At 38.1% G+C, this 27404-nt stretch overlaps 2 protein-coding genes and 1 long non-coding RNA gene across 13 annotated transcripts in view; 1 reads left to right on the forward strand and 2 right to left on the reverse strand.

The window, feature by feature from the left end:
- Window positions 1–1717: 1717 nt before the first annotated feature.
- LOC117828626 lies at window positions 1718–5890 on the reverse strand. The gene is made up of 3 exons (XR_004634463.1): window positions 5776–5890; window positions 3569–3703; window positions 1718–3472 (listed from the first exon to the last, which is right to left on the reverse strand). It is a non-coding gene; the product is annotated as an uncharacterized LOC117828626 (long non-coding RNA).
- A 3349-nt stretch (window positions 5891–9239) lies between these two features.
- Window positions 9240–14651, reverse strand: LOC117828723 (lymphoid enhancer-binding factor 1-like). 2 transcript variants are annotated; one of them, XM_034705958.1, is made up of 9 exons: window positions 14517–14651; window positions 13203–13640; window positions 12311–12397; window positions 11688–11752; window positions 11399–11461; window positions 11117–11267; window positions 9820–9927; window positions 9653–9701; window positions 9240–9477 (listed from the first exon to the last, which is right to left on the reverse strand). In XM_034705958.1, exons 2-9 carry the CDS (start codon window positions 13572–13574, stop codon window positions 9266–9268), a joined length of 1107 nt encoding a protein of 368 aa, XP_034561849.1. In that variant the 5' UTR covers window positions 13575–13640; window positions 14517–14651; the 3' UTR covers window positions 9240–9265. The 2 variants fall into 2 exon arrangements, with proteins under 2 accessions (XP_034561849.1, XP_034561850.1); XM_034705959.1 differs by having other exon boundaries at window positions 9240–9474; window positions 14517–14650.
- A 5061-nt stretch (window positions 14652–19712) lies between these two features.
- pfkpa (phosphofructokinase, platelet a) overlaps window positions 19713–27404 on the forward strand; it is a 46741-nt gene continuing 39049 nt past the window's right edge. For all 10 annotated transcript variants that reach the window (XR_004634521.1, XR_004634522.1, XM_034706337.1 and 7 more), the window contains exons 1-3: window positions 19713–19983; window positions 25004–25077; window positions 26923–27000. Coding sequence is in view for 8 of the 10 variants with exons in the window: in XM_034706337.1 (XP_034562228.1) it covers window positions 19890–19983; window positions 25004–25077; window positions 26923–27000 (246 nt within the window). In the remaining 2 variants the exon portion in view is untranslated. The remainder of the gene's footprint in view (window positions 19984–25003; window positions 25078–26922; window positions 27001–27404) is intronic.

Raw genomic sequence — 27404 nt, forward strand, 5'->3', positions numbered from 1 at the left:
TCAATAAAAGCTTTCAAATGTTTAACAAACCTTTCGTTACAAAGGAGTCAAATTCATTATTAAGTTATACTTGTAACTTTGAACCCCCTTTTGTTTGTTTAACTTTGGGCTTCCATCATCCTGCAATGTAAGACCATCCGAAACATGTATGAGTGAAGGGTTGCTTTAAATTTAATGTGTTAGTGTTTTTTCAGCAAACATTTTGTGATACATTAAGAAAATAAACTCACAGTTTGAGGATGTATTTATATTCTTAAAGTCTGTGCATTGCAACTGTAAATTACTGCATTGATAAATCCCCCAGATTGAGAACATTAAAACTTATTTTCAGCCTTAAACTGTGAACATGCATAATTCTGCACACTAACATAACTTTGTGGAAAGTATTCTATTGTCATCATGAAGCTTTTATGCAAACCTTCAGTCATATATTAAAAAAAGATGTAAAACTTATAGTTACAAATTTGCTTATGCATCATTCTGCATGGTTAAATTAACCATATGCATTTACATATTTGAGAGATTGTTGCTTAAAATCTACTGCCTCGTAAAAGTCTTTAAATATGAAGAGAGAAAACAAAACATTAAACAATTTTTTGTGTTTTTATTTTGAAATTCATTTTGGATTGAATGGAAGTTTGTCAGATTTTACTGTTCAAATGACATTTAACAATGAGACTACAGATTGTGTTCTTTTGTAATGCTCTTTTTGGGGGGGGGGGTTACACCTTAATTGACAGAGGGAGAGGACAGTGGATGGTGTAGGGAACTGGGAGAGAGTGGGGGAGTGACATGCGGGAGGCAATTCACAGGCTGAATTTGAACCCAGGCCACCTGCTACAGGGGCGTGTAACTTATCCATTAGGCCAAGTCAGCGCCCTCTGTTGTAATGTTTAACTAACACACAACTCTGGGTTTAAGTCAAGCAGCATGTACCATGGTTTGTTGTTCTCAGTTGGAGATCTTAGACCAGGGGCGTCAAACTCCTTTCAGTTCAGGGGCCACATACAGCCCGAGTTGACCTCAAGTGGGCCGGACCAGTAAAATCCTAACATAATAACCCTTAAAATAACGACAACTCCAAATTTTTCCCTTTGTTTTGGCGCAAAAAAGTACAAGTACATTCTACAAATTTTCACATTTAATGAACAATCTTTTTACATGAACAGCTGTTGTATTTTTTGGGCCGAATATGATATTCATTAAGGACTGAAACCTGCTGCGAACACACCAAGCAAACAGGTTTCCCAGTCCCCTGACACAGCAGTGCTAGTGTTAGTAGTGAAGGAGCGCACCGATGATGCACCCACATGTATGGTAAGCACAGGCACGATATTAGGCTCCTTACGAAAATACTGGATCCCCCGCTTCTATAAATATGTAAACTTTAGTGTTGGATCTTGAAGTGCTCTAAAAAGTCTGACATTCATCCAGATTATGCAAACTGTAAATCTTCTTTTTCCTCCTCATAGGTAAAAAAAACTAATTTGAAATAGTAGTTACTTTTATTGAAAAGTTTAAGTAAATGTCTTCTCTGCAATTTTTCACTTTACGAAGTCATGCCGCGGGCCGGATTGTAACCTCTGGCGGGCCGGTTTTGGTCCGCGAGCCGTATGTTTGACTACCTTGTCTTAGACACTGAGATTAGTGTGAAAAGTTCAGATAAACAAATCATCAGTTAAACTCACAGCAATATAATCATTCACATGTGCTCAGGTTAACTTGGAAATTATGTCACAAAAACACATTTTTATTATAACATAAAAAAGACTCCACACTTTGTAAAAAGAAATAAAAGAGAAAAAAAAGTGTTTTACTATCAAACATTGCACATGTAGTTCTACAAAGTAAATCATCAATGTGTAAGTGAAGGGGGGCTTTCAATACAAGCATGTACAGCAAATGTCTAAAACAGTAAAAAAACAAAAAAAACTGGGGGAGATTGGAATCCTCTTTTTTTGTATTTGTAAGCTATAACTTCAGTCTAAATTTTGAGATTAAGCTTTTTCCAGTTAAGGGCTGCCAACTCCTGGACACATAACCAACTATACACAAATTATTGAATGATATAAAAATATAGAATCTTAAAGAGCTGGCATACAGTGAACCACAACTCTGTCCTTTTTTTCTTTTTTAGCTCATTCCTGCTTTAGTAAACAATGGGTATTTGTTAAACCTGCATTTTTTTTTTGTATTTTCATATCTTTATTATAAAGTGTATGACCCTATAGACTATATTTTAACTAGTTGCATGCTCAAAAGCCCAAGTAGGGGTGAGAGTTGGAAAAATAGCTACAAACTAAATAACTAAATAAAATAAAATTCTTATTCATTCACACTTTTGCATGTAACTTTTTATGAAGTTAATCAGACAAATAATAAACCAGCATGGTATTAATTATTAAATTATACAGACGCTTTGCATCTTTTGACGGCGAAAAAGCCTTTCTGAGATTAGAGGAAAAACATCTGTTGCAGTTCAATGGGATTATACTGCTCTCTAGTGGTTACCTAATGCTACTGCATGTACAAAATCTAAGGTCTGTCTGTCTTCTCACAAACTGTCCTCAAAATATTCCCTTATTTTCATGTTTTTTTTCAAAGCCAAAAAATATATTTTTGGTACTCTACCAACAACCATAACCTACCTAAGATGCACTTTTTTCTTGCTTTTTTGAGAGTAATCTGTGTGTTTTTCTGTTTCCTTTCAGCTTGAGCTGCAAAGAAAAACCCTGAAGGAGAGGAGGATACATGCAGCATCCTGCAGCTTCTCCCATTATCATGTCCTAATAGCTTGCTCAATGGTGCGTCCTGTTCTGCGGGTTCACTGGTCAACCAAGACACACACCATTAGCCCAAGCAAACGCTGCCTTGCAATGCTACACAAAACACACCTTATTTGTATCACATTAGCTCTTTGATGTGGCATAGCATATTATATCAACAGCTGCAATTTATCAAACAATTTTTAGCACTGATTTGCTTCACTACCAGCAGAAAACATCACCGCCATCTTCAATTCTTTCCTTCATGAGAAGCTGCGGCAGCAAATAAATTAAACATGTGTCATTGAGCATGCTAAATGGCTTGCAACACATAATCATCTAAATAATTATGAGGCTGCCATTAAAGTGAGCTAGATGGATGACACATGAGGCGTTATGGAAAAACTGGAGGTAATGGTGCAGGGTTTGATGTGGTAGAGGGAAAAAAGGAGAGATGGTGGAGGGGATAAAAAGGGAAATTCACTTTTTTCAGCGCGATTTCTTCCGTCTCTCGTTTTTTAAAATCCCAGACTCAAAGTGCTGAGGGACAATAGGGTGATTAGCCCAATCAGAAAAAGCAGTGAGGGATTGTGGGTAGGCTGTGGCAGCACTCACAGCCGTCTTTTTGTCCTCCCACATTTCATTAATCAGCAACCTGAGGCCCCGACAGAATCAGCTCAGCAGATTGGCAGCTCGCTCATTTGTTCCTGCACAGCAATCAGAGAGCAAAAGAAATCAGTTCACAACCTTTTTTTCACTATTAGCTGACATTAGAAACCAGCTCTTTGTGTTCTTTTTGTTACTTTTCTCATCTTTTCTTTTCTGCACTGTGATTTGCTGCTGAAAATAAACGTCCCTGACACCGAAGTTGGCCTCTATTAACCCCCAGAGAAGGTGTTTTTTGTCCTCTTGGTGACAATGCTGTCAATTGAAACTGTCTGTTAAAGACACAAAGACATCAAAATATGTAGTGATTACTTCTGATATTAATCATGGTTAAATATTGCATGTGCAGAATGTTTTCTCCATTTAAAATCAGCTGTAGAATACAGTCTGCCATCATATGTCTGAAAAGTACAATATTCAATCAGTCACATTTATCAGCATAATATTATTTAATGCAGTTTTTACACCTTAAATTAAAGTTATCAGTTCTTCATCATGCAAAAAGGTGAAGTAAAAAGAACTCACCTACCACTGAAATGAAAAACATCTGGCTCACAAATTTACAATCAGATTTTGGGCATTGAGGAAAGAGAACACACTTTACAAATAATACATAGTTTTTCTGCACCATTATTCCCAGCGTTTGATTCAGTCTGTGAATAACCTTTAAAATATGAAAATCAATAAAACATATTTAAAAAAAAAAAAAAACTCTACCAGCCAACTGCTGATCTAGCCTCCACCTGCAGACAGCAGGAGGCTGGAACTAAAACCTCCACTTCAAGTCTCTCCCAGCCAACTGCTGGTCTAGCCTGCACCTGCAGACAGCAGAAAGCTGGAACTTAATGCTCCACCAAAAACCTCTACCGGCCAACTGCTGATCTAGCCTCCATCTGCGGACAGCAGGAGGCTGTAACCAAAACCTCCACCTAAAAGCTCTACCAGCCAACTGCTGGTCTAGCCTCGACTTGCGGACAGCAGAAAGCTGGAACTTAATGCTCTACCAGCTACCTGCTGAACTAGTCTCCACCCACAGACAGCAGAAAGCGTGAACCAAAACCTCCACCTCAAGTCACTCCCAGTCAACAGTGATCTGGCCTCCACCCGCAGACAGCAGAAAGCTGGAACTTAATGCTCTACCAGCTACCTGCTGAACTAGCCTCCACCCACAGACAGCAGAAAGCGTGAACCAAAACCTCCACCTCAAGTCACTCCCAGTCAACAGTGATCTGGCCTCCACCTGCAGACAGCAGAAAGCTGGAACTTAATGCTCCACCAAAAACCTCTACCAGCTGTAGCGAGGACAGCGCATTTGAGTTTTTTAAAATACCAGGAAATACTTTTATCAAAATGAAGGATTAAAATTATATATAAAGGAGACTGGGGTGTAGAAGAGGCCGAGTGAGTTTCAGCAGTGAGTGTGTGAAGGTGGGGGTCAGGGTGTGTCTTCTCTGCTTGGCTGCTGATGCAATCACTGGACCAGCTTCACCTGTGGATCTCCTTTTGTCTGGAGGGATCTGCTGCATGTTGTGTGAGACTCTTTTGTATCTTGTGTGGGCTTAAGTAAAAGAAAAACTAGAGCTCTGGAACCTGTTGTCTGATGCTCCTTATTTTTCCATCTGGCTCTACACGAGTCGCTCCCAGCCAACGGCTGGTCAAGCCTCCACCTGCAGATCGCAGGACGCTGGAACCAAAACCTCCACCTCAAGCAAATCCTAGCCAACTACTTGTTTAGACTCCAGCTGCAGACGGCAGGAAGCTTGACCCAAACCTCCACATCAAGCCTCACTCAGCCAACTGCTGGTTTAGCCTCCACCTGCAGACAGCAGAAGGCTGGAACCAAAAACTCCACCTCAAGTCTCTCCCAGCCAACTGCTTATCTAGCCTCAACCTGCGGAAAGCAGAAAGCTGGAACCAAAACCTCCACCTCAAGCCACTACCAGCCAACTGCTGATCAAGCCTCCACCTGTGGACAACAGGAGACCAGTACCAAAACCTTACAATTAAGCCTCTCCCAACCTACTGCTGGTTTAGCCTCCACCTGCAGACAGTAGAAAGCTGGAACCAAAACCCCCACCTTAAGTCTCTCCCAGCCAACAGCAGATCTAGCCTCTACCTGCAGACAGCAGAAAGCTGGAACCAAACCCTCCACCTCAAGTCGATCCCATCCACATTAAGCTGTAAGCCTCCACCATCATTTCATGACATCAGTCTCTTCCTCCAACAACAGATGCTTGCACAAACACCGACCCACACCCTCTACCTCGACGTGCAGCTTCCCCAAAGATGCTGCACTATGAATCTCCACTTACAACGTTAGCAATAAACCTGTGACTGTTCCCACCTGCATATCTGGCAGACGCCACCTGCATATCTGGCAGACGTCACCTGCAGAATGTGACCATGAGGTACAAACAGCTGATTGGCGTGTATCCGTGCTCATGCAGCGGAAGAACACCGGTCTGCGAGATGCATCCAAAAATAGTGCCAAAACAAAGGGGGTTTCTGACAGCAAACTGAATAGCTCCAATTTTTTTTACTGGTGCATGCATTTGCACCGTGATGAGTTCCTGGACCATATTTTCTCAACTTTAACGAAAGTACGCGAAATACGAGGCCCTGTCCGCAGAGAATTGTAACCTAGCTTACCTGCCGGTCCTCTGGGAATTTTCTCATAAAGGGGAAGAGCTCACCGGCACTCATTGTGGCTAGCAGGAGCAATAGTGTAATGTAACTCATATGACCCCACTTCAAAAAACTGAAATATCTCTTTAAGATCTCCAGACCCGACTGAACCTGCAAAACCAGCTGAAGAGAAAACTCTTCTTCTGCCTTGAAAATGTTTTACTGCATTTTGTCATCTTTTTGAAATACTACTATCATAAAGAACCAGAGATGTGTATTTATTATAATAACATGAAGGGAACTCTAATCTTTGTGTGAGTGAATCAAAAAAGTATACGTGAAAAGACAAAGGTAAATAAACAAGACATGGCTATGATTTTTACAGTTCAGCTTGATGTTGGTGCAAAAATGAAATTCAGACTAGAAACATAAATTCAACTGGCAAACCCTTTTCTACCATACATCAAAAACACATGCTTTTCTTAAAGACAACAACTAGCGACCTGGACCCTGCAGCAGCTCCATCATGAAAACTTCTCTACTTGTCATGAACTCGCTCCATGTTCCACAGCTCCTCCTGGGATTGACACAGATTTAGCTCTTTCCCTTTAGGACACAAAGTTTTGGACAAAACATCATCCCAGCTGAAATGATCAATCTGAATGACAGCCTCCAGCCAATAAACACACCATCAACGTGAGCCTATATTGCTCCAACCTGCTCAAATCGGGACCTGATTTCCCCAGGGACACAGCCAGAGATGCAATAAGGGAGGGAGTTTGGGTGTAGAATTACCAGCAGGAGATGTAATTTCACAGAGAGAGAGGAGACGGTGTCATGACTGACCTCTGCTGGGTTTGGAACACCGTGTAGGTCTCCATTAGAGCCTGATAATGTGTACTGAGTCTAAACTGGTATTTCTGTATAAGATACAACCTTTCAGCATATTAGCATTTTAAAGTCTCTTAAAGTTTTAAAGTCTCTGCATTGGCTTCCAGTATCTTTTAGAATACATTTTAAGATTATTCTATTTGTTTTTAAATCTCTTAATGGTTTTGGCCCTTCTTATTTATCAGATTTGCTTTTATCATATGAGCCAGGGAGAGCCCTCAGGTCTTCAGGTAGTGGACTTTTAATCGTACCAAAAGTAAGAACAAAGACCCACAGTGAGGCAGCTTTTAATTATCATGGCCCACGCCTTTGGAACACCCTACCTGAAGATCTGAGGGCTGCACAGAGCATCAACATTTTTAAAAGCAAACTCAAGACCGACCTTTTTAGTCTCCCTTTTAACTGAGTTTTATTTTGAACAGTTTTATTTATTTCTTTATTATCTATTTCAAATTTTAGTCACTTTTATCCTACTTTACTTATTCATGTACTTAATTATTTATTTTAAGTATAGCATCTTATGTTCTTTTAATGGTTTAATATTTTAGTGTTTTATTATCTTAGAAATGTATTTTATTTTGGTGATTTTATTTTCCTGTGTTGAGTTTTAACATCTTATTTTACCTCCAGTGTTTCCTCATTAAGATATCATGAGAGCGTTTCCTCAGTTCGTTCAGCAACTTATTTATTTATTTATTTATTTATTTTTTATTGTTTTTATTACTATTGTTGCATATTGTGTTCTTGACCTTAGGATTGTGGGGTGGGTTTGGGGTCAGGACTGGGGGTGGGATCTTTTTCTTAATTTATTCTGTTTTAAGTTGTTTTAATGTACAACACTTTGTGTTACAATGTCATTGTATGAAAAGTGCTTTATAAATAAAGTCTGATTGATTGATTGATAGCATTGTTTAGCTTTATACAGTATTATACAGGCTCATCTCTGCCCTGTTGAAGAAAAGAGAATACTGCATTCCTAAGTTGATATTTTGTATATGTTACATAAAACATAAGCTTAAAAACACTGCAACTTTTTCAAAAAGCTTCTGCAAAATAAGAAATTCTAGGCTTCAAAAATCCCAAAATCCCAGAGGAACTTTTTAGTACAACCAAAAGCTGACCCAGACATATTTTTTAGGGTCACCAGGGTAACTATACATCAATCACAGTAAGCCACGCCTTAACGCTTACCCTGCTTTATTGTCTAGAGACTGAGACCATACAAGGGAATACATCAACAATCAGTAGGGCTATTTTGTTGTAGACTTAAATACATTGAAGGGATATTTCAGTAGTTTTAATTGGGGTTGTATAGGATACTGGAAATTGTACTACCCGACCCCCTGAATGAGAAACTACAGGGAGACACAAGCTAGGCTTCAGATTACTGAAGGCAGGGCTAATTTTAACTTCGGTTTAGATGTAAGCACTACTAATATATTTTTCAGCACTTTACTTTAGCATCAGAAAGCCAGTTTCTCTGTAAAAAGGTTTACATTTTTACTGTAATTATAACGGTATTATTCTGGCAACCACAGCTGCCAATTTTTTTCCTTAAAAACAACACAATTTCTTTTACAGTGTAGTCTTCAAATCTGGCACACAATGCTGCAGGAGCCTGTATTGGTCTGCAGCGCTTTCATGATGTCACTTCCCCTCTTTTTAAAATTAAATAACTTATTAAAACCCTCAAAACTATTATTTGTATCAGTAGATTAGGTGTTTTAAAAAGATACTAGGGAAATAAAAAAATATACATACAATAATTAAGCCAAAAGTCTCAGAAATAGCACGGGGACATAAATGAGCATCATAAGAGCTTACTATAATTAAAAAATAAAGTTCTAATATATGGCTCTCAATAAAGACCTCATCAAGGAGGCAGGGTTTATGACCTCTGATTTCATTTGCAATCAAAATGTTATCGTGGCATTTTCTGTTGCCTTGTGATTTTGTTTAATACTGTCTTAATTCCAAACCACTTGTACATGTTCACCATTTTTATCAAGTAGTCTAAACTCCCTTTTCAATAGTTTAAGTCCAACTAACTCTTCTCACGCCTCCTTGTGTGTTTCATGTTTCATATTTGATATTTATAGATTATTTATTGTGCCAGAATTGTTGTTACCTAGCTGTGGTCCCTGCTGATGACATCAGAAGAAGAGATGCTGTATCTCAAGAACATCAGGGCAAGTTAAAGTTATGAGTTTGATTTAGTTTAGTTTCACTTAACTGACAACTTGAACACAGTGTTGGGTATATGATCAGTTTACAACAACAACAAAAAACATCTATGCTTCAAGTTTTATTTGCATTTTTCAAAAGGGCTGTCCATGTGCAGGTCGGACAGCCCAGGACGTGGTCGCAACTCCTGACAGCGGCGGACCAGGGATGTTATTATACATCTGTTGCATCTGACAACCCGGATAAGGGAGTGGACTGGGTCTGTGTGGCAGTTGCACTTGGGTTGACCCTTCCATCACGTCTGATTGCGGGATGTCTGTGGCACCAGTGTGGGCGGGCACATCTGCTTGAGTAAATAAAAAAAAAATTAATTAATCTAATCATTTTATTCAAAAAGAATGATAAAGAAAATATTGGTTTTATCAATGTAATATAACTCTCTGTGAACAAACTAATAAAATTTGCTCAAACTGTATCTTTAATGACATGAAAACTTGCAGTTTATAGAAATATCTCCATACCTTTGGCTGTGGAAGTGCCTCTCCTCCTGACCCTTTTCCTCTTTTTGCCCTACAACAAAAACATTCATTCTGTTATCAAAATTGTGTTGAAGAAGATCTGGTGTATTAACAACTGCAGGGAAGTAAACATATAGGAGATGAGCTGAGTATGAGAGGTGTATACTTACATAGCTGTCTAAATTGGACCACTCAGGGTATTTCAGAGCATGGAGCCGCCTTTCTTCATCAGCCTGGGTGTAATACTTGGCCTTCTCTTCATTTGTCATTGACTTCCACTGTGAGTACATGACAGCATATCATCAGTAACAAACACTCACACTGAAACCATGTTATAACCTCTGAAGTTTAGAAATAAAGCTGTTTTGGAAGTGCTAAAACTGCAGTTCCCAAATAGGCCACTTGGGGCTGCCCCAAAGTGAGTCAATCCTCAGTAATCAACATTTAAATCAGCATCATATCAAGTACACTGTAGACTCAAAATTCAAAGTATGCGAAAAATACCCAAATGTACACTAAGTTCAGCAGAATCTTTGAATATGTGACGTGAGCTCACTGGTCATACTATATTACCCTAATAGTACTGCAGCTCTTTAGACTATATGATAGCAGAGCTCACCTGCCAGCATTAGCAATGTACATAGGTAAGTAATACATTTCATATGTGGTTCGGATATATATTCAAATAACTATGAAGCTGTATAACTAACAAACATTTAACATGTTGTTAAATTCAATATACGGACGAAATTTGTGCTAGCTTAGCCATTGACCGTAGCTCAGGCTGGAAAACACAACTGATGAAGTCATATTACAGAGAGATTACCAGCACTCATCTGTTTGAATGAAGAAATGCTTGATTATGGGTATGGTTGCTCTGATTAACAGGTGGCTGCCACTAACTACATGCTAGCTGTTTACTTAGCTAATTCAGTTTTTGAACTTTATCTCTTAACCTGTCTGTGTTGTTTCTGCTTTTCATGGATTTTTCATGCAAATATCACACAAATAAAATGTCTTGCTATAGAGTTTATTGTACTGGCATGGCCATCGGAACAATCTTTTCTCTAGTTTTTAATGCTATTTTATTATTGATCTGTTAGCATTGTTAGCAGGTATCAATGAAGAGTTAACCCTCAAAGACCTAGACAGCCACCGGCGGCTATTTGTTCTTAAATGTTTGATAACTTTTGAACCGCTAGTCCTATCAACAAGCTTTAAGAACTCAGTTACAGCAGACATTGTCAGCTTTCCGTCTATACCACATTTGTCTCATTCAGCATATTCAAAATACATAATATATTGTTTAAAAACCCTTCAAGTTCAGTTTGTCTCTGCTCTGCTGTGAGAATAACTGAAAAGCATAAACCTTTATAAAGATATATCATACTTTTTCTTAGTTTCACTGTATTTTCATCACACTCAATAACACTGACTGTCACCACTTTACAGAGCTAACACACATACCACGGCCCCCAGGTGCTTAGTCACTGCTGATCTCCCTCCTTTAGCTATGTCATCTGCAACTAATAGTTGTTGGGTCTTCAGGAATAGCATGAACGCGTTGAGTGGCTTCTTTATATATGGCCCGTCTCCATCACTCTCACGCTTTCTCTTCCTGTTGGAGTACCAAAAAAACCCACAGAGTGTCAGCTCACGTTAGCATTGAGTCAAACTGTAGGGTAAGAAGTAAGGAATCCAGACTCTAGCTCACCTGCTAGACGATACACATTTTAAATAAGAACTTACTTTGAGACTGTGGTGTTTAGAGGAGAAGCTACTGTTGGGTAGTCATATATCACAGTCCCATTACTACACAGATAAAAAAAGGAGACAAAAAGTTAGATAGATAATAGAAAAAGTTTGTGTGTTTGAGAAGAGAGAGAGAGAGAGAGAGAGAGAGAGAGAGAGAGAGAGAGAGAGAGAGAGAGAGAGAGAGAGAGAGAGAGAGAGAGAGAGAGAGAGAGGGGACAAATAACAGAAACTCATGATGATCAATGAGATATCTTGTGTGTCTACATCAATGTGTGTTACTTACTACTCTCCAACAGGCTGCAGCTGCTTCATGAGGTCTTCAGGGATTATCTTCAGTCCATTGACGAACTAGAAACACAAACACAACAAAGGGTGATTAGATGAACTGCAGTGATGTTTTTGGTCCACTAGGTATCAGTCTCCCCCAAAATGAGCTGCTTCGACAAATGAAGTAAAAACACACTGATCATATAGTAAGTCTGGATACTGCAGCAGTGGGTCAAAGAGGTCAGGGATGTGTATGCATATAAAGATGAGACAATCACAGTTTAACGTAGCGCTTCCTTTTGTTAGCATTAAACACTTTGACTTTGGACAAACATCTGCTTTTTGAGTCCTTTTTGGCAATCTGTCACCACTCTGCTACTTTTTAAAGTTACAAAGATATACACAAGAGAATGACATCTGTATGGTATCTAAGCTATGTTAGATAGGATTGATGGAGACCGAAATTATTAAATGATGATATTCATCCATTTGAGTGTTGTACACATTTCCTCATGCCACCCCTGCATAAGTCAGTCCCACAGTTTGGCCACCCCAGTCAAAAAAAGTCTAGACATGCCCCTGCTTTGTGCTGCAACCAATCAGTGAAACTACAGAGGGAGAGGTTCACTTGTATCTTACTTGTTGAGGAGCAGCAGCACTCACAGGCTGACTGGCAGCTGGGTATACTGTTGCAGCATTATCTGCAGTCCACTGATGGGACAGCAACTGCAGAGAGAAGGGAGAGGTTAACCAGCTGTTATGAACTCAAACACTAAACTCTTACCTTTTCATAGTCTGGGCAGGGTTTGAAATGAGCATCAAACAGCTTCCTAATGCTGATAATCCTTATTTTATGTGGGATTTTAAATCTTCTATCTTAATCACAGCTGTCTTGCGTCTATGTTTCAACCCTAAACTAATTTACCTGTTTTTCCGATCATTAAATATCAAAATTTGCTTCATGCAAACTAACAAAACACAGCAAACAAGCGTAACCTTCAATGCTGTAGCATGTTTGCACAGCAGTTAGGAATTGTAATCTCATAATAAAAAAATATTTAAAATTTTAAGTTGAACAGATAATAGAATGTTAAATTATTGTAGGAAGTATGCTTGACTTATAATTTTAGAATTAACATTTTAAACAGGAGTGCTGCTATCTGCGACTTGCTTCCACAGCAACTATCTTTCAAAGCCTTTTTAGCACCACCTATAGGTGAAGGTCCGTGTAAACAACCCATTTAGTCAAATTTGCTGAGCTATCATGAATTTACATGTCATGGACGAGTTACAGCTTTTAATACATTTCATGGTGCTGCTTTGTTTTAATAACCATGTGTTAAAATTTTCTGAGGCGCGCCCCCGGTGACATTAGATTAAAAAAAAATACAAATGATGTTAAAATGATATTGATAACCTTCTCATGTTTTGAATCGATAAAATCTTTTCAGCTCATTAAATCATAGCCAAAACTTTCACCACTGAAAATAATATGAATATTGAATATCTGTGTATCTACTCAGTATTGTACCTGCTCCTGGTTTGCATTTGCCTGGTAATGACTTTGTTCCATAATGTCTTCATGTCTCAGTGTTTCGTACACCAAGGCAGGAGCAGAGATGGACCGTGAGCTGTCTAGATCAAACAGCGTAACTGCTTCAGCGGGCTCAAAATCCCCAAACTCCCTGTCCTTCATTTCACCAGGCTTATCATTGGTGTATTGCTCAAACCCAGCATGGACAGGGGCAGGTGCAGGTGGAGTGAATGTGGGAAGTGAAGTGTAAGGTTCTTCTGCCAATACATCATCGAGAGCCAGTCTGACGGTAGAAACTAGCTCTTCCCATTGCATGTCTTTGACAGCTTGGTTAAAAGATTCAATGATGTCCATGTTGAAGGCAGACATGGTTTTCCTGTGGCAGATTGTGGTCTCTGAATTTTTCACAAGAAGTATCTGGTGGTATCAGGACTCCTGTCACACATAACAATAGAAACAAGTGTTTTCACAACGGTTTCATTGCATGGGAAGAGCTTCATTTTACACTCAATAATACAAGCAGTTTATATCTGGATTCTCACATTTAGCCTTTGTGAAAGTTGCAGTACAAATACTGACTTTGTGCTAACTTGTCCTTTATCTGATCATCAACATGTGGGCTACATATCCGTTAAAGTCTGATTTGGAGGAGATAAAATGTCATTCTCAATGTGTCTAATGTCTAATTACTTCAATGTTATTATGTGTTACACCCGTCACCCCTGACACAGGATGGGTGTCAGACAAGGTGATTCACAACACACTGAAGAAACAACCATTTACATAATTTTCCACACCAAAGATTAATTGGTACTCTCAAATTTAACATTTTAATATTTCCATTTAAGATGGGATATTTGTCTGGAAACACATTGACGGGACAAGATCAGCAAAGACATGACTCATTCGTCCACAAGGGTTGCAAACATTGAAACAACCCAAAATCTCCTCCCAGGAGCTTCAAGGACATTGAGACTATATTAACACATATTTACATACATTCAATTAAACTTAAAGGCAGCCAAAATATGTACTGATATGTGAAATCAAATATTACAGTATCATCATTTTAACTTTCCATTACATTGTTTGAACATACTTTTTATCGACCCCTAAAACATGTTGCATTACAGATTATCTAATAAGACAGTGTCTCAACTCAAAGTACTTTGACTAAATATTGTTGATAAATAATACCACTTCACTTTTAAATGAATTACATATAAACCTTCTACTTTAAGTAACTAATCAGTTTACATGTCAAACTAAAACTGTTCCCATCAGTTAAAAGTTACCTGTTTGAATACTTACTTTGCTCACTCAGTTCACTGAAGGCTTAGGTCACAAATATGGCTTGAAATTCCTCGCAATATTGCAGAAGTGTTTGGCTCTCACTACGACTGTGGCTCACTGGCTGAAGTCTTGAGTTGAAATGATTTAAATCTAGTTTTCCTGACTGTCTTATAAACTTCAGTAGAATTTTACTATTGTGATGTCACAGTCATGATATGACACTCCATTCTCAGGTTGTTACATTCCAAACTGTTGATACATTTCAGATTATTAAGATTTTCAGATGAAAACACATTCATTTTATAAATGCACATAAATCAGTATCTATATATATGTGTACTATATCAAAATGCAGACTGACAGCAGCTGTTTGGCTGTTTACACCCAACATGAGTCCCTTAGCGCTCTAAGGGAACCGCCATTGTTCTCATGGTAAAGTGTAGTGGTGTAAAAAATCACAGTTGATCGTAACCCTATCCAAGATGAGTACTTGAGAAGGAGTCTTTCAAAATTAGTTAAATTACGTGACAGACTTGGCCTCTCTTCAGTAAACGGTAGCCTAGCTATCATGCTGTGTCTCCCGGCAGTTTCTCATTGAGAGGGCCGGGCTGAGCGGCAGAGCAGTTTTGCTAGTACCATTAAGTGACATGTAACCCCCACTTAAAAAAAAAACTGAAATATCCCTTTTCTTTTTGCAACTTGTGGAGGTGCCCCTGCTGGGCAGTAGAAAGAAGCAGGTTCAAGTCTTCACTTTTCTACTCTGCAGGCTTTGTTTACTTGTTTCACAGTCTGTGGTCCATCACGCAGAAGCTTTAGTTTTATTTACAGAAACTCAACTCAACTCAACTTTATTTATGAAGCAACTTTCATACAAGAACATGCAGCCCAAAGTGCTTTACAAAAGAACAGAGAGACAGAAAACAACAGCAATGGTAAAATTATAAAAGGCATGATTATAAATAAAATAGTTCAACATAAAATAAAATCAATACAGTAACATTAATAAAACAAGAGTGGAAAGAAAAGTGAAAAATAAGGTAGCGTTAACAAGATCAGATGAATACAAGAAATAAATAGATAAATAACTAATTAAATAAGATAAATAAATGTGCAATGATTAAAATAATAATGATTAAAATAATAATTAAAACAATAAAATAATTAAAAGCTAGATTAAAAAGGTAAGTCTTAAGTTTACTTTTAAAAACACCCAGAGAGCTTGCTGTTTTAATGTCCAGAGGCAGAGAGTTCCACAGTTTAGGGGCGTAAAAACAGACAGCTCTCAGGCCGGTGCTTGTATGAGACACACGAGGAACATTTAAAAGGGAAGCATTCGAGGATCTAAGCAGCGTTTTGAACAAGCTACAGTTTCTTTAGAGATGTTTTGGGCAAACCAGTAAAAAGGGAGTTGCAGTAGTCATTGCGGCTTGTTATAAAAACATGAATTAAAATTTCTGCATTTTTCTCTACGATAAAAAAACTCACACACCAAAAGCTCATCTTTTAGTTTTTCAACAATAGTATGACAAAAAAATAGTTAACCACAGAAAATATAAATGTAATCATTTAAACTTCCTCAGGCCATATCCACCCCACAAATCTCTCAAGAGGTCTATGCAGTAGTTCAAGTTGGCTTTTAAAGAGGAGCCTCACCCTGGGAAACTCAACCTGCAGGCTAACACAGCATTTCAACTTACATGTCACATTTGCACCCTTTGCTGCTTGTAGTCTCTCAACACACCATTGATCCCCCCCTCTTTAACACCAGGCCGACATGAACACATTCAGTTCCCTTCAGTGCTGCAGTTTATTCATCCATTCAGGATGGTTTCCATTACAGACTCCAAGGATGAAGCTAACAGAGTGTATCAGACATGCAGAGACCAACACTCAGATTCCTGTGTGCCAGCTATTTAAACATACAGGTACTGAACAGATAAACTGTGTGAAATAACATTAGCGGCAGTCACAGCTCTATCTAATACTCCTGTTTCTTAAGCTTTGTAGTGGTTTGATATGAAGTTTAAAATCCCACCTGTCACTTGGTGCTGTAATTACTGATAGCTATAATCATGTAATCTTGCATGCATTTTGTGTCTGCTGCATAAATACACTCTCAAACCACCACTTAGATGACATACTGTACTACAGATGGCTTAACAAGTACAACGCTTTTAAGTGAAAGGAAAAAACTGGAGGCTAAAAATTGGCGAGTAAGATCAAATCCAGTATGAAGAGGCTCTGCTTGAGTTTCCAGCTGGCAATGTGATTTCTGCAGCTTCAAGCAAAGCCGTTTTCCAGCAGCCCCATGGAGTGAAACCGTATGATGGCTGTAAGTGCCTGAGGGGAAGGAGATTCACTAATGTAAAGAAAGCAATTCCGTGTCCCTGCAGAGAGATATAAAAAAGAAGCACACGTTAGGGTGAAGCAGCTCTTTCAGTATTACAAGAACTCTTATTTTACATTTTTCACTTCAGATTGTTTTTTGAGATGATGCACAAATACCACCAACACACTATATTTAGGTTATAATGCAAATTCACACTACATAACACTTCTCTAATGCTAAATATTCAAAACATACCCTTTTTTTCCTCTCTTTTTTCACCATTATTGGCTATAATATGCTAATATACAAAGAGATCACATAGCCTCAACAGTCCCTTTAATTGGCAGACTCAAATATAAAATAAATCTTACTAACAATAACAAGGAAATGTTTGCACAAAATAAACAGAGGGAAACAACAATTACTCCTTAATGTCACCAAGAACAGCCCATTTAGTTAGTCAACATTAAAAAACATAGAGTTGTAGGGTGCTGGTTTAGTTAAACTACACACCTCATTTAGGCCGCTGCCTTGGGTTCAGTTCCTACTCTGCCTTTTGTTGCATGTCATTCTCTACTCTATATTCCATGTTTCAGACTCTTTCCACTTTCTCATTTCTAAATAAAGACATGGAAATTATTGACAAAAAAAAATACATTGCTCAAAAGCAGCAACAATGTCAAGAAGTAGAAAAAAAAGGAAGAAACCAGGTTTTAGGGTTCATGATTAAACTACTATTAGATGTCAGAGGTGTCAGAAGTGACCTCGGCTAATGCAGTAAACTTTTCTGTATGTTTTCCTGTAATTTGTTTGTCGTGTCACTAGATGGAGACAGTGAGACATGATCTGGATTGCATTCATTGACTTCATGACATTCATGCATGTTTTATGGTCATTAAGAAAGCTTAATAGTTAATATACAGCAACACAGGGCAACAGTATTTGTTGTAGCACAGCAGATCTTTGTGTCCACTAACAAGATTCAGTGGTCATCCCATCAAAAAGTCAGCTTTTGGGAAAATGCAACTAGATCTGGATTCACTCAAGGCTTTTAGGGCCATTACTGCAATAAGCACACTTCCTCATCAAACAGTAAAAGGCTGCAGGGGCTTGTTTGAGTGATGCATTTCTACAAAAACAAAAGAAAAAAGAAAATAGAATAGAATAAAAAAGAAAGAGAAAAGGGCCATGATGCAATATTTATCATGAGGCCCTCAAACAAAAGTCGATTTATTTTCAGAAGAGTGTAAGGATCTTGACACTATATTTATTTATTAATTTAGCTTTTAAGGACTCTGTTGAGGACATTCTTAAACAGATGTCTGTTTGTCTTTTGTTTTATGTTTGTATGCTATATACAGTACATACCTGTTAATGTATTTATGATTTGGGTCAAAGAACATGTGGTATTATCACCACTAAAATGTAGTCTAGTAGTAGTAAACTGTTATTTGAATATCATCACTCTATTTTATTTTTTTCAAATATCTTTTTATGGAAATTTGTACACATTACAAACAAAAGAGCAATGTAAACAATTCAAATAAGTGATGTTTTTGTATAAGAAACACAATAAGTAAATGAATGAAAAAACAAGCCAATAATAATGTCATAATAATTTTAAATAAAATATTGATAAATACTTAATCAGGTAAATAAAGAATAGTGAAACTATAATACGTTAATAATAAGTTAATATAAAAAAATAAACAGTTGGAAAAAGTAAAAGAGCAATAAGTATAAAAATACAAATATATATCCATCCATACAAATACAGTGGGGCAAAAAAGTATTTAGTCAGCCACAGATTTTGCAAGTTCTCCTACTTAGAAAGATGAGAGAGGTCTGTAATTTTCATCAGAGGTACACTTCAACTATGAGAGACAAAATGAGAAAAAAAATCCAGGAAATCACATTGTAGGATTTTTAAAGAATTTATTTGTAAATTATAGTGGAAAATAAGTATTTGGTCACCCACAAACAAGCAAGATTTCTGGCTCTCACAGACCTGTAACTTCTTCTTTAAGAAGCTCTTCTGTCCTCCACTCGTTACCTGTATTAATGGCACCTGTTTGAACTCGTTATCTGTATAAAAGACAACTGTCCACAGCCTCAAACAGTCAGACTCCAAACTCAACCATGGCCAAGACCAAAGAGCTGTCGAAGGACACCAGGAAGAAAATTGTGGAGAACTTGCAAAATCAGTGGCTGACTAAATACTTTTTTGCCCCACTGTGCATGTATACATGCACATACATTATATTATATGCACATATATTTTATTTTATTTTATTTTTACTTTATTTTATTCTATTCTATTCTATTTAATTTAATTTAATTTAATTTAATTTAATTTAATTTAATTCTATTTTATTTTATTTTATTTTATTCTATTTTATCTTATTCTATTTTATTTCATTCTATTTTATTCTATTATATTTTACCCTTATCATTGCTATTACTACTGTTATTATATATTTTTTTAACTATGTTAGTACATTGTTGTATTCCCCTGTCCCGTGTTGTAAGCTGCTGTAACAAAAGAAATTTCCCCCAACGGGGGACAAATAAAGTATATCTTATCTTATCTTATACATACACATGAAAATAATAATGATAATAATAAAATAAATGAAAAAATAAACAAACAAATAATAATAATAGGAATTAAAATACCAAGAACAAATTGAAAAGTAAAATAAAAAACCCCACCACAGATGACAAATCACTCAAATTTTGATTTGCACCGGCATCCTCCTCCTGTTTGTCCCGCCCATGTTTCATCCACCTGTCTTCCTATTGGTTAAAAGTCAAACGGAAACTCTTTGAACTGGGATTTGATTGGCTCAAGTTGGTGCCAATCACTCTCCCTGCGGTCAGTCTATGCAGATCAACGAATAGATGCGGAACAGGGAGCTGAAGAAGAGCATAGCGGGCATTCATAGGTAGAGGGGGCGGATGAGTGTTGCCCTTCATCACTTGAGCACAATTTTATACTGTTGAGGGCCTTGTTGTCTTGTTTTCACGTATTGGACCGGGATTAACACTGACCCGCTGTGAAAATGGCGCAGCCTGACACCAAGAAGATCTTCTTTGAGAACCTGTCGGGAGCAGGGAAAGCTATTGCAGTGCTCACGAGCGGAGGAGATGCTCAAGGTAAACAGTGACAGCTTCACAGATATGTTAGTATCAGTGTGTGAGTGAGGCCCATAGAGGGCGAAAATACCCCTCTTTAACTTTCGGATTATGTTCTTTCACTAAAGGAAGACCTGTTTCCGTGTTCCAAACAATGATGATCTGTTAGATGTGTTTGTAAAATAGGAAGGTGATGACAATACGTCCAGGAAGCCCGCCAGCTAGCATGCTAACCTGATGCTAACATGACAGATCCTGCTAACTTGCTAGCAGCAGCATCCTTTACAGTATGGACTCTCTGCAAGCGAACTAGCAGCATCATTTACAGCATCTGCAAGGGACTATATTCAGACCTTAATTTCAGCAGTCACATTAAGACAATTACAAAGTCAGCCTACTATCACCTTCAGAATATATCAAGGATTAAAGGACTGATGTCTCAGCAGGATGCAGAAAAACTCCTCCATGCATGACTACTTGAGCAGACTAGACTACTGTAACGGGGTCTTTACAGGACTCCCTAAAAAGTCCATCAAGATGACTGCAGCTCATACAGAATGCTGCTGCTCGAGTCCTAACAAGGACCAAAAAATGTAGATCACATCACTCTAGATCTTAGATCTCTACACTGGCTTCCTGTCTGTCAGAGAATAGACTTTAAAATCCTGCTGATGGTTTATGCCCAAAATACATTGCTGATCTGCTGCTACTTTATGAACAATCTCGACCCCTGAGGTCATCAGGTACTGGTCTGCTTCAGAGTCAGAAAGAAACATGGTGAAGCAGCGTTTAGTCATTATGCACCACATATCTGGAACAAACTTCCTGAAAGCTGTAGGTCTGCTCCAACTCTCACCTCTTTTAAATCAAAGATTAAGACTTTTTGACTTGCCACTGCCTTCCTATTTTAGCTTATTTTAACTCACTTTAAGTTTACATTTTAAATGTACTTTTAATATATTTCTAATTTTCCTTTTCTTTTCTGTTTCATTATTTTTGGAATTTTATTTGTGCTCTTTTATGCTTTTCTGAATGTTTCCAATGCTTTTAATGTTTTAATGTTAAGCACATTGAGTGGCCCTCATGTATGAAATGCGCTGTACAAGTAAAGTTGCCTTGCCTTGTCATTGTCGCGAGTGCGAAGCGAACAAAGTCACCAGCACCTCCGCTTTTCTCCTTCACTGTGTCCCAATCATACATTATAAGAAACCTAGTATTTTATCAAGTGGAAATCCCTCTTGGTGATCCTTTTGGGTTACAAAGACTCACTAAGTCACCCTAACAAGTGCTAGTCAGTGTCATTGATGTGATGGCATGTTGTGTCGCTTAGCCAGCTGTTCGAAGAGCTGCGGTTGTCGACGTGCAGGCTTTTGACATTGACAAGTACGAGAAACTGCGACACAGCATCTTTACATGCTCAGTGATACAAGGGGTTAGTTTGTGGAGAGCAGCCACAGTGAGTGGGGGCTGATGGTGGGAGCTGCTTGTATCCTGTGTACGTGATGAACTGCATACATCTCTGCTCAGTCTCTCCCCGGCGGTCATGCGTCAGAGAGGAAACCCTGCTCACGTGCTCTCCTGCTCCTCTCTTCATTTGACTGAAACACTCACACCCACTACTGTCATGTTAAAGACATCATGTCAATATCTAATTCAGGGAAGATGAATATATAATGAACAGAAGAGCTGCTGCAGCTTACTGAAAAAAAGATTCTGTTTTCAGTAATAGCCCAAATAGATATTTCGAGATTTCAACCAAAACAATGAGGCAGCCAGTGATAGAAGAGGCATTTGTGACCATTTAATATCTAAATAAGAGTGTCAGTTATGATATGAAACATACAAAGATATCAAATGCTGTGCTACATTTCATTTCTGGTATCTCACTGGTTAAAAAATGTTTAGGACCCTGCTTAAGAAGTGTCTTTCTGACCAGTCAGACAAAATGATAACTGTATACTTGTGAGAATAGAATGGACAATATGAGATGACACACAGCAAAGAAAGACACTAAGAGCAGTTTGAGTTTAACAACATAAAACTTTATCTCTTTCATTTGGGTCAACAGTGTCTTGATTTGGGAACCAAATAAATGCAATGAAATGCACTTCCTGATCTTGACATTAAGATGTATTATTCAAATAAATGCTGCACTGCTACACCAGTGTGGTCTGAGACCATGACTGAGGGAGGAGACAGCTTCAGATAGGTTAGTCTGTCAAATACTGTTTAAAACAGGGGGGGGCAAACATGCGGACCGTGGGCCAAAACAGGCCTGCGGAACAACTTTGCAAAGTGAAAAAATTACAGAGGAGACATTAACTGCAATTTTTCAATAAAAGTAACTACTATTTCAAATTTGTCCTCTGGGGGTCGGATGAAATCATAGTGCTGACGGTGCTCCGGGACTTTTTTTTCTCAAAGTGAGAAAATAGATGACTTGCTGTTTGCATAATCCAGTTAAGATTCATAAAGACTTTTTAGAGCACTATAAGATGATCCACTTACTACTAACACTAGCACTACACCCCTGTATACAACACTGTCCAGCAAGCAGACTGTTCATGCTGGAGCTGAGGGGTCCAAAATAATCAACTTAACCTTGTTCAGTATTATAATCTATCTGTTCTTTTGATGTAAACATTTCACTCTGTGTCAGGTGAATGGGAAACCTGTGGCTGTTTCCGAAACGGCCTGCTACATACTACTTACTAATGTAGTAGGCAGTAGGTATTGCCTACTACATACTGCGTTTGAATTTAGTATATAGTATGACTGTTCTGTCCGATCTGTCATGCAGCATGCTGAGCCAGACTTCGCTGGATTTCCGGTTTCGGAAAGCGGAAGTAAACAACGGCGAAGCCGATAAATAAAATGCTTATTTAGCATCCATTTATGATTTAAAAAGTTAGGAAATGGTTTATATGTAATTTGATAACTTTCACAGCACCCAAAAACAGATTTCCTCCCGTCAAAAAATGAGGAAAAAGAAAAAGCAGAACGAGCGCTGTGCATTATGGGAAACAGTACGCGAGGAAGACTGGTCCGATGCACACTGAGATATTTTCCCGTATCAGTAGACATCCGGGGAGTTTTGGCATACTGCAGATTTTGCTCTTGTTCACATACTACTTACTACATACTGACTTTTGGACATATCAGTACGTACTGCTAGTATAGTTGGCGATTTCGGAAACAGCCCCCGTGTTTGGTGTGTTCGCAGCAGGTTTCAGGGATTAAAGAGTTAAATATTCGGCACACTATGACACTCATCATGGTGATAAATACAACAGCTGTTTTTGTTCAAAGATAGTTCATTAAATATGAACATTTTCAGAACGTACTTGTACTTTTTTGTGCTAAAACAGAGGGAAACTTTTGGAGTTGTCATTATTTTTAGATTATTATGTTATAATTTTACTGGTCCGGCCCACTTCAGATCAACTTGGGCTGTATGTGGCCCCATTACGAAATGTCCAGTCAGTGTCAATATCTTATGCAGTTATGATGGTAATTTTCAGAGAAAAAATTGGAGTATGTAACTAAAACAGCTGTAAGTGAGTTGAAATATTATAAAGCACATGGGTTACTAATGATACTGATACAGGTTCAGTCCTTTTCAAGTGTTCAGTGAGTAGTGACTCAGCAATACATATATGAGCAGCTCAATAAAATCCAGCCATCGTTACGTTTATCATTAACACCTGAGCCTTTCTTCCTTAACATGTAAGTCCTACAGGAGGTCAACCTGGAGAAACTTTAACATGCATTCTCTCCTCTCTGCTCTGTCCACATGAAGCAGGAATGCAATGGATGCATGTTACAGCAACTGCCAACCAAAGTTATGTACATTCCGGCTCTGACACAGGAGAAATGGATCGATCTTTGACAGGTTCATTGTTGGTGCACACATGACCACACTTGTGCAAGGGAAAAAAAAAAAAACACATGTGAAGTTGGCCCCAGAGCAAACCAATGAGGCTGTGGCATGCATGACAGGAGCTGAATGTCTGTGTCAGGGGGCATTGTGTAGACTTGGCTTAGTCTTTTCACTACCTCTGCACGAGAAAGTGTCAGTCCTGCAGAAAGAGGGGGAAAAAGTTTATGACTTTCAGCTAAAATGTGGACAAGACACCTAAATGATGCATCTCTTTGATATCCTGTGAATACTTTCTCTGAGTTTGTCTCTCCAAATTGCATTTTTCTCTGTCTCTAAAGCTCCTTTGTAGTCCCAGATCGTGATAAAACCGGGCTGTTCATTTGAGCATAGTTATGTAACAAGATATGTTATGTATGGTGAAGAATAGGCTGGCTTCTCAAAGCTATGGGTCCTGTTTTTGCTTCTGTGGCCCCATGTACAATTAGACACTCAATACTGAGAGTTTTTTCTCTCTGACACAGCTGACCTTCACCATTTCATTCTTTTTACCTTAACTTCTGTCGTTTTAACTATTCCAGTAGTCTAAAAACAGGACAGGACAGCTCGACTGCCACCAGAGCTGCAGAGAAAGGAAGCTCATTCCTCTCTCTTGTTTACTTCTCCTTCAGTCAGCCAAGTTCCTGTCTGCCTCTCTGTGTGAAGCGTTACCCTTTATCCCCACTGTCGGGGCTTAAACTAGTCTGCCATTCACATTCAAGTCACAGAGCAGTGCATTATTGGTTACTAAGTTCACTTGGACTAACCACAGTGTAACTGGGAGGCTGCAGGAGGAGCTGGGAGAGCTTTTGACTAAAAATGGCATTGTGCTGGTATGAGACATTTTGTCCCAAGCTGCTGTCAGGCAGCACAAACACAGACAGGCTGCACTTGCACACAGACAGACATTCAAGGCCCATTTATAGTTAGAGAGGGAATTAAAGTTTTACTGCTGCAGCTCTTAGGGTGAGAGATCAAATAAATATGTATGCAAATGAGGATTTAACAACACTCTCCACACTTTAAGAGTGTTTCTTTCTCCTCGAAGCACAAACCATTACTGCAGTGCTGTATAAAAGTTTGCTTTCTCACACAGATAACTTTTTTTGTTTTCTTTTTTTCCAGGAATGAATGCTGCTGTACGGGCTGTAGTTCGAATGGGTTTATATGTGGGAGCAAAAGTTTATTTCATTCATGAGGTGAGCCCGCATTTGAGGGTTGTTATGGTCGAAGATTTTCTCATTAGTGTCTCATGTAACATCATGGTGTTTCACAAGGGTAATAACTGAAGTCATAGTTCATATAATATTTGATGTTCTCATTCAGTGGTATTGATACTGAGTAGCTAAATGTACAATTCATCATAACTATCAATTTACTAACCATTGCAAATACTGCATCAAACCTGTATGCCAACATCACTTTGAGGACCTTTTTACATCTCTCAACTCAATTCAACTTTATTTATAAAGCACCTTTCATACATAAAAACATGCAGCCCAAAGTACTTCACAGAATAACAGAGAGACAGAAAACAACAGCAATGGTAAAATTATAAAAGGCAGGATTATAAATAAATTATTTAGAAATGAAATAAAATCAATACAGTAAAATTAATAAAATAAGTAAAAGTGGAAAGAAAAGTTAAAAAACAAGGTAGTGTTAACAAGATCAGATGAATAAAAGAAATAAATAATTAAATAAGATCAATAAATGTCAAAGCAGTAATTCAATAATAATGGTTAAAATAATAGGACTTACCTTTTTAATCTAGCTTTTAATTTGGAGTAATTTATTTATAGCCCTGGACTGTATTATTATTTTTATTATGTTAATGAAGTTTACTTTTAAAAACACACAGAGAGCTCGCAGTTTTAATGTCCAGAGGCAGAGAGTTCCACAGCGTAGGGGCGTAAAAACAGACAGCTCTCTGCATCTGTGTTAGTCGTTGAAATCACGAGTTGTAGCCACTTAAACATTGTGCACAATTAGAACTATACATTTCAAAACTAACTTCTTGCAATCATTATATATGCAAAATACCTCTGGTAGTTTTGCATTGCGTGACATATCTTCACTCTGCACCAGTGTTGAGGAAAGAGACAAAACAGTGTAAGAACTAGGCATAAGAAGAAGTTCGAGAAAGAAGATGCGTAATATAACATTATTAGAAGATATATAATTATTCATATCAAGAACAAAGTTTCACTTCAAGTCTAAGGACTAAGTGAAACAAAATAGAAAGATTCCAAACTGAGGCTGCAGTTGCTACATTGTGACCTTATTTTGTTAGAAGTGAGCTTCCAGTATTAGACAGACAGATGTCTGCAAAAAGAAACATCACATGAAACATCCAAAGATGTATTTGATGACAGGATGAAAGACTGAGGGCGTAGCTTGTATGCTTGTACCATGTAGTCTTAACTAAGTGGTTCTATCCTCCATGTAGCAACAGGAATTAAAAGGACAGAAAGGAAAGCGATACAGTGTCCATCTGGACTTTACTTGAGATCAAATGTAATTGAAGAAAAGCAAGTTAAAAAAAATATTCCAAGCAACTTGATACCAAAGGCATCAGAAGCTGGCATGCAGATCATAAAGTTTTTGTTTCATATTAACACCAGTAAGATGGATTTTCATCTTTGAACACAGGGATATTTATTTCAAACAGCAGATGTTGAAAGAACTAAAGCGACAGTCTTGATCTGCATGCTCATGCTGTGATGTGTACACATCTGTTAGCATGTCATGCAGTGAGTCGTTACATAACTGACTAGAGGCTTTAGCAGATGTCTTGTATGGAACAGTCCTCACACTCAGGTACTGAGAGTGTTCTCCTGCTCTCTTCTGCATGACATGATGAGGATGGACAGACATCAAGTATCAATATTTAGTGCTTTAATTTCACTAATACACGTGTGCTGTCCTGTTGGACTGGCATTAGGTTGTAATATTTATTTACATTACTCTAGCTATAAGCTTTAAGTGTGTGTTTGAATCTCTCCTTTGATTGTTTACAAAGAAGCATCTTTGTTTTTCATCAGGGATATCAGGGAATGGTGGACGGTGGGGAGAACATAAAGGAAGCCACATGGGAAAGTGTCTCCAGTATGCTACAAGTGGTGAGTAATACATTCAACACATAAATGCTATTATTGTACAGGTCTACAGTCCCTGACAAAAGTCTTGTCACTTATCCAGGTTGTAGGAACAACAAATAACAACTTTACTTGGAGTTGATCGATTGGAATCAGAAATGGCTCATATGAAAGGCAAAGCATGCTAAATTACCAAATTTACCAAAAAAATGTTTCATTTAATTAGGACAGAAAGGTCAGATTTTGCTTGGGCAAGTCTTGTCGCATACAAACATTTTGTAGAAATTAAACATTTACTTTACTTTGAATACACAAACATGCAACTATAACATCAGAACATAAAGTCAAGGTGCCTTCGAAAAATGTATGAATATCTTGTATGCCTCCAATGAGCTTGGAGGACTGCATCCATACATCTTGGCAATGAC

Source organism: Notolabrus celidotus, chromosome 17 (genome assembly GCF_009762535.1).
Source record: "Notolabrus celidotus isolate fNotCel1 chromosome 17, fNotCel1.pri, whole genome shotgun sequence".
NCBI classification, from domain to species: Eukaryota; Metazoa; Chordata; class Actinopteri; order Labriformes; family Labridae; genus Notolabrus; species Notolabrus celidotus.